The 14,360-nt window shown below is 41.3% G+C and overlaps 1 protein-coding gene across 1 annotated transcript in view; it reads left to right on the forward strand.

Moving 5' to 3' along the window:
* Positions 1–14,360, forward strand: part of adamtsl3 (ADAMTS-like 3) — a 537,604-nt gene that overhangs the window by 405,944 nt on the left and 117,300 nt on the right. The window contains exons 16-17 of the mRNA XM_051920411.1: positions 1,608–1,876; positions 3,718–3,847. Of these exons, the coding sequence (XP_051776371.1) occupies positions 1,608–1,876; positions 3,718–3,847 (399 nt within the window). The remainder of the gene's footprint in view (positions 1–1,607; positions 1,877–3,717; positions 3,848–14,360) is intronic.

Consider the following 14,360-nt stretch of genomic DNA (forward strand, 5'->3'; position numbering starts at 1 on the left):
AAGTCTTGGCAATCATTGAGATGTTTCTTAGCAAAATTGAGACGAGCCCTAATGTTCTTTTTGCTTAACAGTGGTTTGCGTCTTGGAAATCTGCCATGCAGGCCGTTTTTGCCCAGTCTCTTTCTTATGGTGGAGTCGTGAACACTGACCTTAATTGAGGCAAGTGAGGCCTGAAGTTCTTTAGACGTTGTCCTGGGGTCTTTTGTGACCTCTCGGATGAGTCGTCTCTGCGCTCTTGGGGTAATTTTGGTTGGCCGGCCACTCCTGGGAAGGTTCACCACTGTTCCATGTTTTTGCCATTTGTGGATAATGGCTCTCACTGTGGTTCGCTGGAGTCCCAAAGCTTTAGAAATGGCTTTGTAACCTTTACCAGACTGATAGATCTCAATTACTTCTGTTCTCATTTGTTCCTGAATTTCTTTGGATCTTGGCATGATGTCTAGCTTTTGAGGTGCTTTTGGTCTACTTCTCTGTGTCAGGCAGCTCCTATTTAAGTGATTTCTTGATTGAAACAGGTGTGGCAGTAATCAGGCCTGGGGGTGGCTACGGAAATTGAACTCAGGTGTGATACACCACAGTTAGGTTATTTTTTAACAAGGGGGCAATTACTTTTTCACACAGGGCCATGTAGGTTTGGATTTTTTTCTCCCTAAATAATAAACACCATCATTTAAAAACTGCATTTTGTGTTTACTTGTGTTATATTTGACTAATGGTTAAATGTGTTTGATGATCAGAAACATTTTGTGTGACAAACATGCAAAAAAATAAGAAATCAGGAAGGGGGCAAATAGTTTTTCACACCACTGTATATATGTGTCTGTATGTGTATATATATATATATATATATATATATATATATATATATGTGTGTTTGTGTGTGTATGTATGTATGTGTGTATATATATGTTGATATATGTATATATATATGTGGATGTGTATATGTATATATATATATATATATGTAGATATGTGTATATGTAGATATGTATATATATATATATATGTATATGTATATATATGTTTACAAAACCTCTTTAACACACTACTTCTCCACTGCGAAGCGCGGGTATTTTGCTAGTATATATATATATATATATATATATATATATAGAGAGAGAGAGAGAGAGAGAGAGATACAGTATATATAATATCATATATAATTATAATAATATAATATATTATGGCAGCCAGTGATTAGAACTTCTTCCTCACAGATCCAGCCTCCTGGGATTGAATCCAGCACCAGGTCGAGTTCTCTCCATGTCTGTGTGGATTTTCCACCAAGCAGTCTGCTTTTAGGGGGTCTTCATGGATATGGAAGGAAAACTGGAGTGCCCAGCAGTTAGGAGGTGGAGGGGAATGTAAAGATCAGGATCAGCAATGCTGACCACTGTGCCATGATGCCACCTTGCCAATGCAGTAGTTGCATTTCAAATATTTGTGTAAACAATTGGAATTGTTCCCATGTGAGATAATACGACTTGCTTGTTACTTCATTGTAAATTACATTTTTTTTAATTACTGTGAATGAATTTTAAGAACATAAAAACACCTTACTTTACAGTGATAATAAGTTCCTTTTTGTCTTTTCCTTTCTCACCAAGGTTTATTCCCGACGCCTGGTCACCCTGCAGTGTGACCTGCGGGCCTGGCAGACAGACGCGCCAAGTGAAGTGCAGGGTCCTCCTCACTTTCTCACAAACTGAAGCAGAACTGCCTGATGACGAATGTGAGGAACCCAAACCAGAAGTGGAGCAGCACTGCAATCTTGGACCCTGCCATGGTGAAGATGCCTTTCCCCAGTTTACCAGGGAGGATCTGTACGACTGGGAATATGAAGGCTTCACGACGTGTTCAGCATCTTGCGCTGGAGGTATTTGATTTTTATTCCTCTTAAAGACTTTTACAACCATCGATAACATTAATACATTTTTTTATTCTTTATATTTTTAGCAGTAGAGATTACTGGGTTTCTGTTGGTCAATGTCAGTGAAAATTTTCCGTAAGTAAAGAATAGTCTCAGGTCCTCATTACAGGTGACATTCAAGATGGGTCGCCTTTATTAACAACACCAGAGCTGGTGGAGCCACCATGTACTCTTGTTTAACGCAACATGGTAGTGTGTTTATCATTTAGGTTCATTTCCATTGCACATTCTAGCATATTTTAATTTACACCAATCAGCACACAGATAAATGGTACTGTATATTCTGTTAAATGGCTATTATCTTTGAATCAATTTAATGGTATGTTCTTAAAAATGGAATCCGTTCTATCAAACACATGAAAATTTCCAGGCGTAGTGCATACACACATACAAAGTAGATCTGTAAAGTGTCAGTAGTCATATTTTATTTATGACACACATCATATAAATCCTTAGTGTGATATTTGCAAATGGGTCTTGTGATCCCACACCGGAATATTCAGGATAGCAAAATAAATGAATGTTTATGAGGTTTTAGGCTACATCCTTTTGCAGTATTTTACTCAATAATAGCTGGACGTTACCATTAAATCAATGTGTGTATGTATGTGTGTGTGTGTTCCAGCATCACTTCCGAACGGCTGGAGCAATTTTCATGAAACTTGGTACACATGTTTCTCATCAGTCGACTAAAAATACTGTAGGGTGAAATCAACCCTAACTGCGCCCCTCCCTCTGGGTAGGGTAGGGGGTGATCTTACGGTCTTATATGTATGTTATCATCCAGTTGACACTCTGAACAACCACCAGAGGGCGAGCTGGAGGTGCCTGCCAGCTGAGCGCCACCATGCCAGCCTGTTGCTTTTGAAATTAAATAGAGTTAGCTGGATGATAACAAACATACAAGACCGCAAGACAAGCACATTAGTGAGTCCTCATTGTTTGTTAATTTATTTTCATTTTTAAATTATATTTTTCTCAAAAAATTAAAAAAAAAAAAAACACTTTATTTCCCTCTGGGTATTTCAGCTAGTATATTATACTAGCCGTTCCCCGCTGCTCCACCCACGTGGTGGTGAAACAGGACAAACTTTAAAAATCAATAAACAAACAGATATTGATAGCTAAGCAGACGCAAGGTACACTCCAAAATGTGGTGAGAGGTAAACCGATTTGAATGAAGGCTGGCGTGTGAGTGAGGAGGGCATTGCCTGGCTCCCCACTCCTGATGTCACGCTTCCCCCTCTCTTCGTCCCGGTACGTCCCTCTCAGATTCGCTCATATAAATAGGTAAGTAAGTGAACTGTGATACTTAGTGCGATGAGAGAAGTTGCAAAATTAAGCAAATTATAGAAAAAAAACAGATCTAAGTCCGCTATGTAGTTCTGTCGTGAAAAGCAGACAGACAGACAGACAGACAGACGTTGGATTTTATATATAGAGAGATTTGATCTTTAATTGTGAATGGTGCCACCTAACTCTGTGGCCTCGCTACGTCATATGTTTTGGAACTGTCCAAAATTAAGCCCATTTTGGGGAAGATATTTGCTTATCTATCAGTCATTTTTATAAGGCAGACAGAGAGACAGACAAATGTTTTCGATTTTATATATACAGTATATAGAGATTGTAGTATTCAGTTAGGTAGGAAAGATGGAAAACAATAAAAGTGTTTTGATTAAGTAACATGACATACATTAATATGCTTTATATGCCTGGTGATCTGGGAAGTCTCTGTTAAGCAAGGCAAGATCTTCCATTTCAGCCTGACCTGTTCTTGTCAACAGGAAAACAAGAAGCCATTGTGGTGTGTCTTAACAAGCGGGACAGGCAAATCGTGGCGGATTCTCATTGTGATGCTTCCAACCGGCCCCCCAAGATGTCCAGAAGCTGCAGTACGGAGCTCTGTCCCCCAAGGTAAGATGGCTGTCCTCCTGATTTTTATAAATTTATAAGCGCCACAGTTGTAATAATTCACACTGTGAAGACATCCATCCATCCAGTTTCCAACCCGCTGAATCCGAACACAGGGTCACAGGGGTCTGCTGGAACCAATCCCAGCCAACACACACACAAACACACCCACACACCTGGGCCAATTTAGAATCGCCAGTCCACCTAACCTGCATGTCTTTGGACTGTAGGAGGAAACCGGAGCGCCCGGAGGAAACCCACGCAGACACGGGGAGAACATGCAAACTCCGCGCAGGGAGGACCCAGGAAGCGAACCCAGGTCCCCAGGTCTCCCAACTGCGAGGCAGCAGTGCTACCCACTGCGCCACCGTGCCGCCCACTGTGAAGACAACCACAACAAAATAATATGTGCTGGCAATAGATAAAACACAGATTATAAGCAAAACTAATACACAAAAATTAAAATCAGACGGAGCAATTGTAATTGAAGAGAAAAAGCAGTCTTAAACAAATGAGTTTTAAGTTTAGACTTGATAAGTGAGAATGATTCCCCTTGGGGTTATCAACATCCATGTTCCTCACTTGGAGTCCGCTCCTTTTCACCGGCCCTCCGACATACAAATCCTTATTCATGTCCAACCAGAATGATCTCCAAGCACATACAGTCCCACCATCCACAGCGTCCTTCCACTACGGTTGCTGGCACATGGCTGCCTTTAATAGAGTGAAACTGGGAAATCAGCAAACAAAAGTAACAAACTCACTCATATTGATTAAAACGTGTTTTTAGGAATTCTCAGCCTACGACCAGAATATTAAGAGATTTAATAGATGGATTAGAGATTCCAGAGTTTAAGGGCTAAAAGTGGATTATAGAAAGTTAGATGTAGCTGAGATATCTCAAAACTCATATCTTGAAATCGACGTATTTTCAGATTTCAGTAATTCTTTTATGAGATATTGCAAATACATTTCAAGGTATCTCAAAAACATTTTCAAATATCTCAAAAATGTACAGTTGAATAATTTAAAGATATCTGGAAATCTGTATGAGATTCTGCATGTTAAAATGTGTTTTAGATATCTTGAAATAGATGTTTTTCCAGATATTGATGTCAAGCCAAATTAATATTTAGAGATACTGTATATCTCAGGGTGGAGTGGTGGCTCTGAGGCTAAGGATCTGTGCTGGTATCCAAAAGGTTGCCGGTTCGAATCCCCGTCACTGCCAAAAGAGATCCTACTCTGCTGGACCCTTGAGCAAGACCCTTAACCTGAAATTGCTCCAGTGGCGCTGTACAATGGCTGACCCTGCACTCTGAACCCCAAGGGGTTTGCGAAAACTAATAAATTCCTAATACAAAAAATTGTATAAGGCGAACTAAAGAGCAAAAATATATATATATATATATATATACTCGCGGATAAGTCGGGACTTGATTTTACAGTATAATTTGTGGCATTTTATAATGTCGCTCTTATAAGTCGAATGCGGAAAACTCACGCTATTGGTCCAAGAGATTATGATATGCTAACACCCACTTGAGAGAGTCACCACGGGGCACACTGCCTTTTTGTTTCTATGTGTTGTGCCTACGTGACCACACAGTGATACCCAAACGATTCCGAAGTGACGTTTGCACTGTTTTGTGTTTTCTGTATCTCACACCCTCATACACCTTAATCGTAAGAGCATCCCTTATCTACGATGGAGCGTTCGATCAGAAGAAAATATGAAGCTGGTTTTAAATTAAATGTCGTTGAAGTAGTGAAAGAAATTGGTAACCGTGCTGCTGCAACAAAATTTGATGAGTCTGAGAAACTGGTGCGAGACTGGAGGAGGCAAGAAGATGTGAAAAAAAATTAAGTGTCGCATTTATGAACGGGCGTGCAAGTCGGGGTCTGATTTTTTGATCGATTTTTCGGGTTTCAAGACTTATACGTGAGTATATACGGTATGTCTAAACTAGGGGTCCCCAACTCTGGTCCTGGAGGGCCGCAGTGGCTGCAGGATTTCATTCTAACCCTTTTCTTAATTTGTGGCCTGTTTTTGCTGCTAATTAATTCCTTTTCCATTCCTTTTAATTGACTTGTTCCCCTGAATTTCTTCATCGTTCCTCTGAATTGCTTTGTTTGTCTTTCCTTAAGTGGCACCCAAACTGAAATGTCAGGGCCTCAAACTCCAACCAGTTGCTTAATTAGGCGCTGAATCTTGTTGTTAATTAAACCTGTTCTTGAATTCCATGGCTTGTTGCTGCTCTCATTGTGCAACAGTAGACACGTCCAAAATTGTTGATTTTCTCTTGTTAAAATATTTTGGAGACCTGAGCAGAGCAACATTCCAGAGACCTCCACCCTTTTTATTTTCAAATATTGTAGGGTGGACACAGTTTCCTGATCATGTTTTGTATCTCATTATTGTTTGGCTGCTACTTAAGGAAAAAGAAACAATTAAGGGGTCTGAGTCTTAAATAAATTGATTCAAAAGGAGTTAATTAAGAGCAAAAACAGGTCACTAATTAAGAAAAGGGTTAGAATGAAAACCTGCAGCCACTGGGGCCCTCCAGGACTGGAGTTGAGGACCCCTGGTGTAATTGCTTTTTCAGATAACCGGAAATGCATTTTAGATATCTCAAATTGAACTACAGAGATCTGCATGGAGTTTTACATTTAGCTGAAAAGTCTTCACGAGAGACCTTATCAAAAGAATCTAACCAGTCATTTCAAAGTGGTCATCCACGGTTTTAGGTATAGTTTAACATTTTTAACGGGGTCGGTCGTTGCTGGGCTCTTTCAAAAAGCTGCTGACGGAGCCATGAGATCGAGTCCTACAAGAAGAACACAGAGAACCAGAGGGTTACCCAACTGCTAGCATTTACTGTACTATAAAGAATAAACAATGTGAAGTTAGAATAGGGCGGCACGGTGGCGCAGTGGGTAGCGCTGCTGCCTCGCAGTTGGGAGACCTGGGGACCCGGGTTCGCTTCCCGGGTCCTCCCTGCGTGGAGTTTGCATGTTCTCCCCGTGTCTGCGTGGGTTTCCTCCGGGCGCTCCGGTTTCCTCCCACAGTCCAAAGACATGCAGGTTAGGTGGATTGGCGATTCTAAATTGGCCCTAGTGTGTGCTTGGTGTGTGGGTGTGTTTGTGTGTGTCCTGCGGTGGGTTGGCACCCTGCCCGGGATTGTTTCCTGCCTTGTGCCCTGTGTTGGCTGGGATTGGCTCCAGCAGACCCCCGTGACCCTGTGTTCGGATTCAGCGGGTTGGAAAATGGATGGGTGGATGGAAGTTAGAATAAGTGCTGTAAAACATGTCACGCGATCATGGGTGATGTCATCAGTTAGGATTTGTTCCATTTTCACTTGAAAAAACGATTTCTGATGCTGAAATAACAGTCGTAATGACTGCCGATTCAATGTGACAGAATGTCTGTGCTGATCCAGGATCAGAACCACACATGAAACAATTACTTGGTGTACTTGTCAGCCCAGAGAACAAATATTTGACCGTTTTAGCAAAATTAAATTGCTTCACGTGTTGAAAATAATTCCCATCATGTATTTGAGGTGTGATGCTGCCGTGATTAGGTTTAGAGTCTGTGAAGTGTGCTAATCAAAGCCACGGCTCCTCGAATGAAGAGTTTGGGTGCCTGGCTTATTGGAAGTAAATCTTGGGAATTGCACTCCAAAGGAATTGGGTTGAAATGCTGGGAAACATGAAAAAAAAACTTGGAATCGTTCCGAGGACAGGAAAATCTGGGTCTAGCTTGATGCCACGAGTTCCTTCTACAAGATAAGTCTACTAAATTAATATATTAAGTTCAATTCAGTTTACTTTTAATACATTTTTGCTTTGTGCCCTTCCCCACCCTAACCTATCGTCTATAGCAGAGGAGTCGTCAAAAATTTCGATCTCCTGTTTTCTATGGATCTCGACATTTTTGGGTCCCCTGATACCAAAAACATTGATATGTCGATGATGGGTGTCTGTCTGTCTGTGTGTCACAGTTTCTTGAGGGCAGTCTAGAGCCGGGGTACTCAATAGGCGGACTCCGGTCCGCATCCGGACCCAAATACGGTTAAATCTGGACCGATGCCAAAACAAACATGCAAATTTAATCATAATCCAAATGAGTTCTCAATGAAGTGCGCAATTGTGATTCCGCGCGATATATCTTTGAGGTTTCTACTCGGTTTGGTTGCTTCATCTATGTCCAATCACAGCAGTTGTAACAGTATCGTTCCCACTACTCCCCGCCTCCCCCCCCAATACTCGCTCGCTCGCTCGCTCGCTCATTCACGGCAGCCAGATTTATGTACCGGTCACGTGCTCTGGGTCAGGCCGGTGAACAGGCAGTCTCATCACTCGCAGGCAGTGCAAATTTCGATAACTGAATTTTTTTTTGCTGACTGAAAGTGAAGATGGCTGGCTCAAGACAGTACATTGATAAGAAAAGAAAAGTTGATTTTGAAAACCGCGAACTTAAGAGTGAGTGGACAGAAAAATATGCGTTTGTGCTCCCCATGGGAAGCAGAAAACCAATGTGTTTAATCTGCAACGAGACGGTAGCAATAATCAAAAGTGGTAATGTGAAACGCCATTATGAAACCAAGCATGCACATTTCGAACAAAATTACCCTCAGAACTCAGAGGTAAGGACCATAAAAATAAACCAGCTGAAATCATCATATGAAGCTACAAGCAGTGTAATAGTTAGATCAGCCACACAACAGGAGCGGGCAACAGAATCCTCACTTAGAGTAGCATGGGTCCTGGGAAAAAACAAGAAACCCTTCTCTGATGCTGAAGTAGTCGAAGAGTGTATGAGTGAAGTGGTGACTGCTCTGTTTGAAGGGACTCAAAAGGATGAAATAATCCAGAAAATAAACCAAATACCCTGTTCTGATTCCACTGCTGCAAGACGAGCTGAAATACTCGCTGATGATTTGCTTGAACAACTTAGTTCTGCTATAAAAAAAAGCCAAATTCATTTCATTGGCTGTGGATGAATCCACAGATATCACGGACAATGCACAACTCATGGTCTTTGTCAGATTTTTTGATGAAGAAAAGGGAGAATTTCATGAAGATGTTTTGGGTCTCACAAACCTCCATGGACACACAAGGGGGGATGATATCTATGAAGCATTGACACAGATGCTTAGAGACAGAGCGATAGACCTGAAGCATGTTGTTTTCATTGCTACTGATGGCGCACCATGTATGATTGGGAAAGAGAGGGGATTAGTGTCACGCTTGAGAACTCACCACCCTGACCTCATGGCATACCACTGCATAATTCACCAGATGGTTTTGTGTGCCAGCCTTGGAGAAAGGTACTCAGAAGTCATGACAACAGTCATGAAACTAGTCAATTATCTGAGAGCATCCTCTGCTTTGCAACATCGTTTATTGCGCTCATTTCTAATAGAGGTGAATGCAACATTTGATGATTTGCTCCTTCACAACAATGTCCGGTGGCTTAGTAAAGGCAAGGTACTGGAGCGTTTTTGGGCACTGCGGAAAGAACTGGAGACATTTCTGTTGGATCAGAAGAGTGCAAAAGCCAAACCGTTTGTGGATTTCATGAAGAATGATGAGAAAATGGAAATTGTTGCTTTTCTAACGGACATTACTTCCCATCTTAATGACCTTAATATGAAGCTCCAAGGCAAAAACAGCACAGTGTGTGACCTCATGTTAGCTGTCCGTGCTTTCCAGAGGAAGCTGGAGGTGTTCAAATGTGACTTACAGCAGGACCTGCTTCACTTCCCAAGACTTTTGGATCAGACTGCAGGAAAACATCACCATCACAATTATGCTGAATTCCTGGACAAGCTGATTAAAAATTTCCAAACTCGCTTTGAAGATTTCCCTTTGGGAAAACAAGTCTTGCTGTGCATCGAAAATCCATTTCTTGTCAAAAATATTGCAGAATTCTCAAATGAAGCCACAAAAGTCTTCCAATGGGCCAGTGCTGCTTCTCTGCAAACAGAGTTAATTGAGCTACAAGAAAACCTAGCACTGCAGGAATCTCACTGTCACCTTGTCACCTTCTGGACAAAGATGGGTACTGAGGCAGGTGTTCCTCTCCTGCAGAAGATGGCCCTTCAAATTCTTACAATGTTTCCCTCAACGTACTGCTGTGAATCTGCCTTTTCCACTATGAACATGGTGAAAAACACATACCGCAACACCCTCACCAATGAACATTTACATCAGTGCCTCCGCCTTGCCCTCACACCTTTTATGCCCAAGTTCAAACAACTGGTGGCACAAAGAAGGTGTCACCTTTCACACTAAAAGGCCTACCATGTCATTTTTTTGTGTATAGTTCTAAAGTTTGGGGATTGCCTTTTTTTGGAGTTCTCTATTTGGAATTTGACCGTCACTTTTCCGGACCTCAGACTGAATGGAAATTTAGTAAGTGGACCTTTCAAATTTATATTTGAGTAGCCCTGGTCTAGAGCTAAAACAGTTCAACGGAAAAATACCAAACTCGAAAATGTTATGAGATGAAGATGTGCTGATCAGTTTTTGAGCCAAATCGTGCGAGAGGCACTCAGGAGGAACCATAATTCTGCAGTTCATTATGAATTGTTCTTGTCAATTACTATCGTAATGCGATCAGCATCAGAGCGGTAAATAATTACTGAAAGGTTTCAGAATAGTTTGGGTAACTTGATTTCTAAGGTGCAAAGCCTACGGACATTCCTGTCCAAATTTTTATTATTGGTATTTTCCCATGAGGTAATTTTGGGTTGTCAGCAGGTTTTACGGAGCAATGATGACATAACTTTTAAAACGCATAACAACAAACACAACCATGTAACATATGTTGCGTTCTCTATGAAGTGAGAAGTCGGAATTTCCAAATTTCTAGTGTTAATTTTCAACTGGAATTGTCCCTCAGGTCAGATTCGGAACTTCGAGGTTTGACTTTCGATCACGATATCAGTCCAAAATGGCAACCTACACTGCAAACTTTACTGAAAGCTGTAGTATTATACTGTTTATTGGCACTTAATCGCGTCTCATTAAATTAGTTGTACAAATAGTACTGTCCAAGTTCAATCCAAGGAATTTTGGCTATGGTGATTGGATTTGATGTGTAAAATACTGCATTGTTATCAAGTGCTATTTATTCCGATGGAGCAAGCACAACACATTTTTTCCTGGACACCTCCCTATTGATTTTCTGGATGTGTTACTCGAACGTGGTCAACTCAAGTGTGATGTCATTTTTCATTGGAACATAGGCATAGAGTTAGTACAAATACATATAAGAAAGAAGAACATTGAGCACTTATGGTGACACATTAGATCAAACATCTTCTATATGTATAAAATGCTAAGGGTCGACTGTCTGTCACGCAAAAACTCGCACACGATATCTTGGTATCAATTAAGGATTTATGCCATGATACACATAATATCACCCATAAATCGGTCACATGGGCCACTGTGGCCATGAAATTCAACTTCAGGTCCTTCTCACAGCAGGCAGCAACATGGAGGTGTGCCATAGCTGACAGGAGAAGCAAACAATTCTGCTCTGATCTTTCAGCCATATCACTTTGTCTCTGATACTGACACTGATCGACAAAGTGATATGGCTGAAAGAATAACTTTGACGAATGACTCTGAAACAGAAACGTGCAGTGATCAACACAGTGTCGTGGCAGAATGAACAGTGGTGATGAACAATTCTGTAATAGGAACGTGCTGCGTTCGACACACTGAAATGACAGGCAGAATGTGACGTCAGACTGGAGGTCTGCATGTTTCTTAGTAAAAATTAGACAAACACGGATTTGTGTGATCAAAACTTCCAGTGTGACTAATGTGGCTGAGTAATTTTATTGAATTGAATTTATGGTAATGGAAATGTAAAGAAAGAAACTGAAACAAGAGATCAGAACATTTCTGAACATACAGAATCAGAGCATGTAGAAATCTTAATGAGTCTTCTTTATCTAGGCTGAGGGGTCCTGGGGTGGTTTTATGCTCAGCTGAGCCACTGAGGTGGGACGATAAGTGGAATCTTGCTCAGGTCATGGCTACTTCCTGGCTCCAAAAGGACCAACAGATACGTGACATTTGGTGCCACCTCTAACAATGTCCGCCTGGGTCCCCGTCAAATGGGCGCAGGAGTAGTTACGTGATGGACACGGTCGATATTTTTGCATATTTGCAATGTGCTGTACTTAAATACTGAGGATCTTTATATTCCTGGCAATTGTAAAGAGAGCTCCGTTTCTATGCCAGAGAAGGAGCTGGATGTGGTTGCAAGATTTACAGTAGGCTCACATTCCCTGAGATGATTTATCATTTTTTCTTTTTTGTTAGAATTTTTTCATTCATTCTCATCACATGTAATGATAAACAAGACTGTTTGGGTTTGAGAAATCACAACCTGAAATTAAATTGTCAGGTCATGTTACGCTTTACATTTGGCATCCAGAACAGTGAAAATTTAAACCTTGTGATGGGAGATGCTGCACAGGCTCAAATGCTGGAATCCCCACAATTCACTTCATCTTGTGATGTTTAAATTACTGTCCCTGACAAGTCGAGGGTCACACTGTGGTAGGTATTAAAATTGGAGGTCTCACTGAGGTCGGATGGTCGGCTGAAACTCATCTCTAATAATTTTTGGGGTGCAGCCAGGCAGAGGCCTGTGCCAGGAGTGGCCTGAATTTATATCATAAAAATGGTGCATAAATCCTTAATGCATTGCTGGCAAAGCAATTAAGAAATATAGAGATAGCTATTGGGAGGAAACCTGTCTCTCTGATTTGAAGACTCCATTTGAATTACTGAGCATGAATTGCCAGGAACAATCAGGGAAAAAAATATGGTGTGTCATCTATGGAAGTCTGAGTTAATAGTCATTATAGCAGTCTGGGTTTATATAGTAGATACGAACCCTTAACAGGGCATTCAGTGTATGGTATTAAAGAGTGGAGGCTGGCAACACTCAGATGAACTAGGAGGGGGCACTGCTAGTGCAGGCTTGGGTCAGATAGATAGATAGATAGATAGATAGATAGATAGATAGATAGATAGATAGATAGATAGATAGATAGATAGATAGATAGATAGATAGATAGATAGATAGATAGATATGAAAGGCGCTATATAATATGGATAGATAGATAGATAGATAGATAGATAGATAGATAGATAGATAGATAGATAGATAGATAGATAGATAGATAGATAGATAGATAGATAGATAGATAGATAGATAGATAGATAGATAGATAGATAGATAGTGTGGAAACCAGCCTCGACACAGACAGGCAGACACTGGTCGTTCAAATATACACACATGTTTATTGTACATTATCCTACTATTTACAACACCGCATACAACCTGGTGCCCCTGCACCACATACTTTCAAGTCCGGACTCTTCAGTTCCTTGCCTTCCTTCACCGCCTCCACTCATCTCCTCCGAGGTTCGTCCTCTTCCACCCAACTCCAGCTGACGAATGGAGGGTTGGCGGCCCCTTTTAAGTCCACCCGGACGTGCTCCAGGTGCCTCCTAATGAGCTTCCTGCTGCACTTCCTGGTGTGGCAGAAGTGCCGCACGAGCACCCGGAAGCACTCTGGGTGTCCCTGGTTTTCCGGGAGTGCTGGCGGAAGTGCTGACGTCCAGAGCTTCATAGGTATCGGGCGGTGACCGCGGGTCCCTATAGGGTTGAGCTTCCATGCTCTGTTTCCGTGGTCCCCATACCAACCAGGGCGGCTGCCCTCTTGTGGTCCAGAGGAAGCATAGTCCCTTTCCCGGTCCTTCCAGGCGTCCCAGTTGGGTACCACCCCCAGTCGCCCACCACAATAGATAGATAGATAGATAGATAGATAGATAGATAGATAGATAGATAGATAGATAGATAGATAGATAGATAGATAGATAGATAGATAGATAGATAGATAGATAGATAGATAGAAGATAGATAGATAGATAGATAGATTCTCAACACACTGAAAATGGTTTGGGGCAGCTGCCCGTATATTGTCCCTGGCTGCAAAAGGTTTAAAGAAAGAAGATGATGTTCTCAGGTTGAGTTCCCAGATCAAACTGAACTAGCTTGGCAAAATGGAGATTTTATAGGTTGTAAACCGGAAGTGATGTCATTTGACCGGAACAGGAAGTGGCGTCAGTCTGGGTGCAGAAAGAGGAAGTAATGTTATATCAAGCAGATTTTCCCGTAGTAGATCTGCAGAGATAGCAGAAATAGGTTTAGAGCACCCCGCCACCCTTTGGCCCGGCGGGTAATCACCTTCACTTGGTCCACTCAGTTCGCTCCTAGTTGCATGTGTGTGACGATAGATAGATAGATAGATAGATAGATAGATAGATAGATAGATAGATAGATAGATAGATAGATAGATAGATTAAATATTTAATTATTTTGCATATTATGTTGTAAATGATGTTTTTCATCTTTTTATACTTTATGTTTTGAGTATTGTTTTTGTGTTATGCCTGAGCTCATGTATCTGGATACCTA

This window comes from Erpetoichthys calabaricus, chromosome 17 (genome assembly GCF_900747795.2).
Source record: "Erpetoichthys calabaricus chromosome 17, fErpCal1.3, whole genome shotgun sequence".
Classification (NCBI taxonomy): Eukaryota; Metazoa; Chordata; class Cladistia; order Polypteriformes; family Polypteridae; genus Erpetoichthys; species Erpetoichthys calabaricus.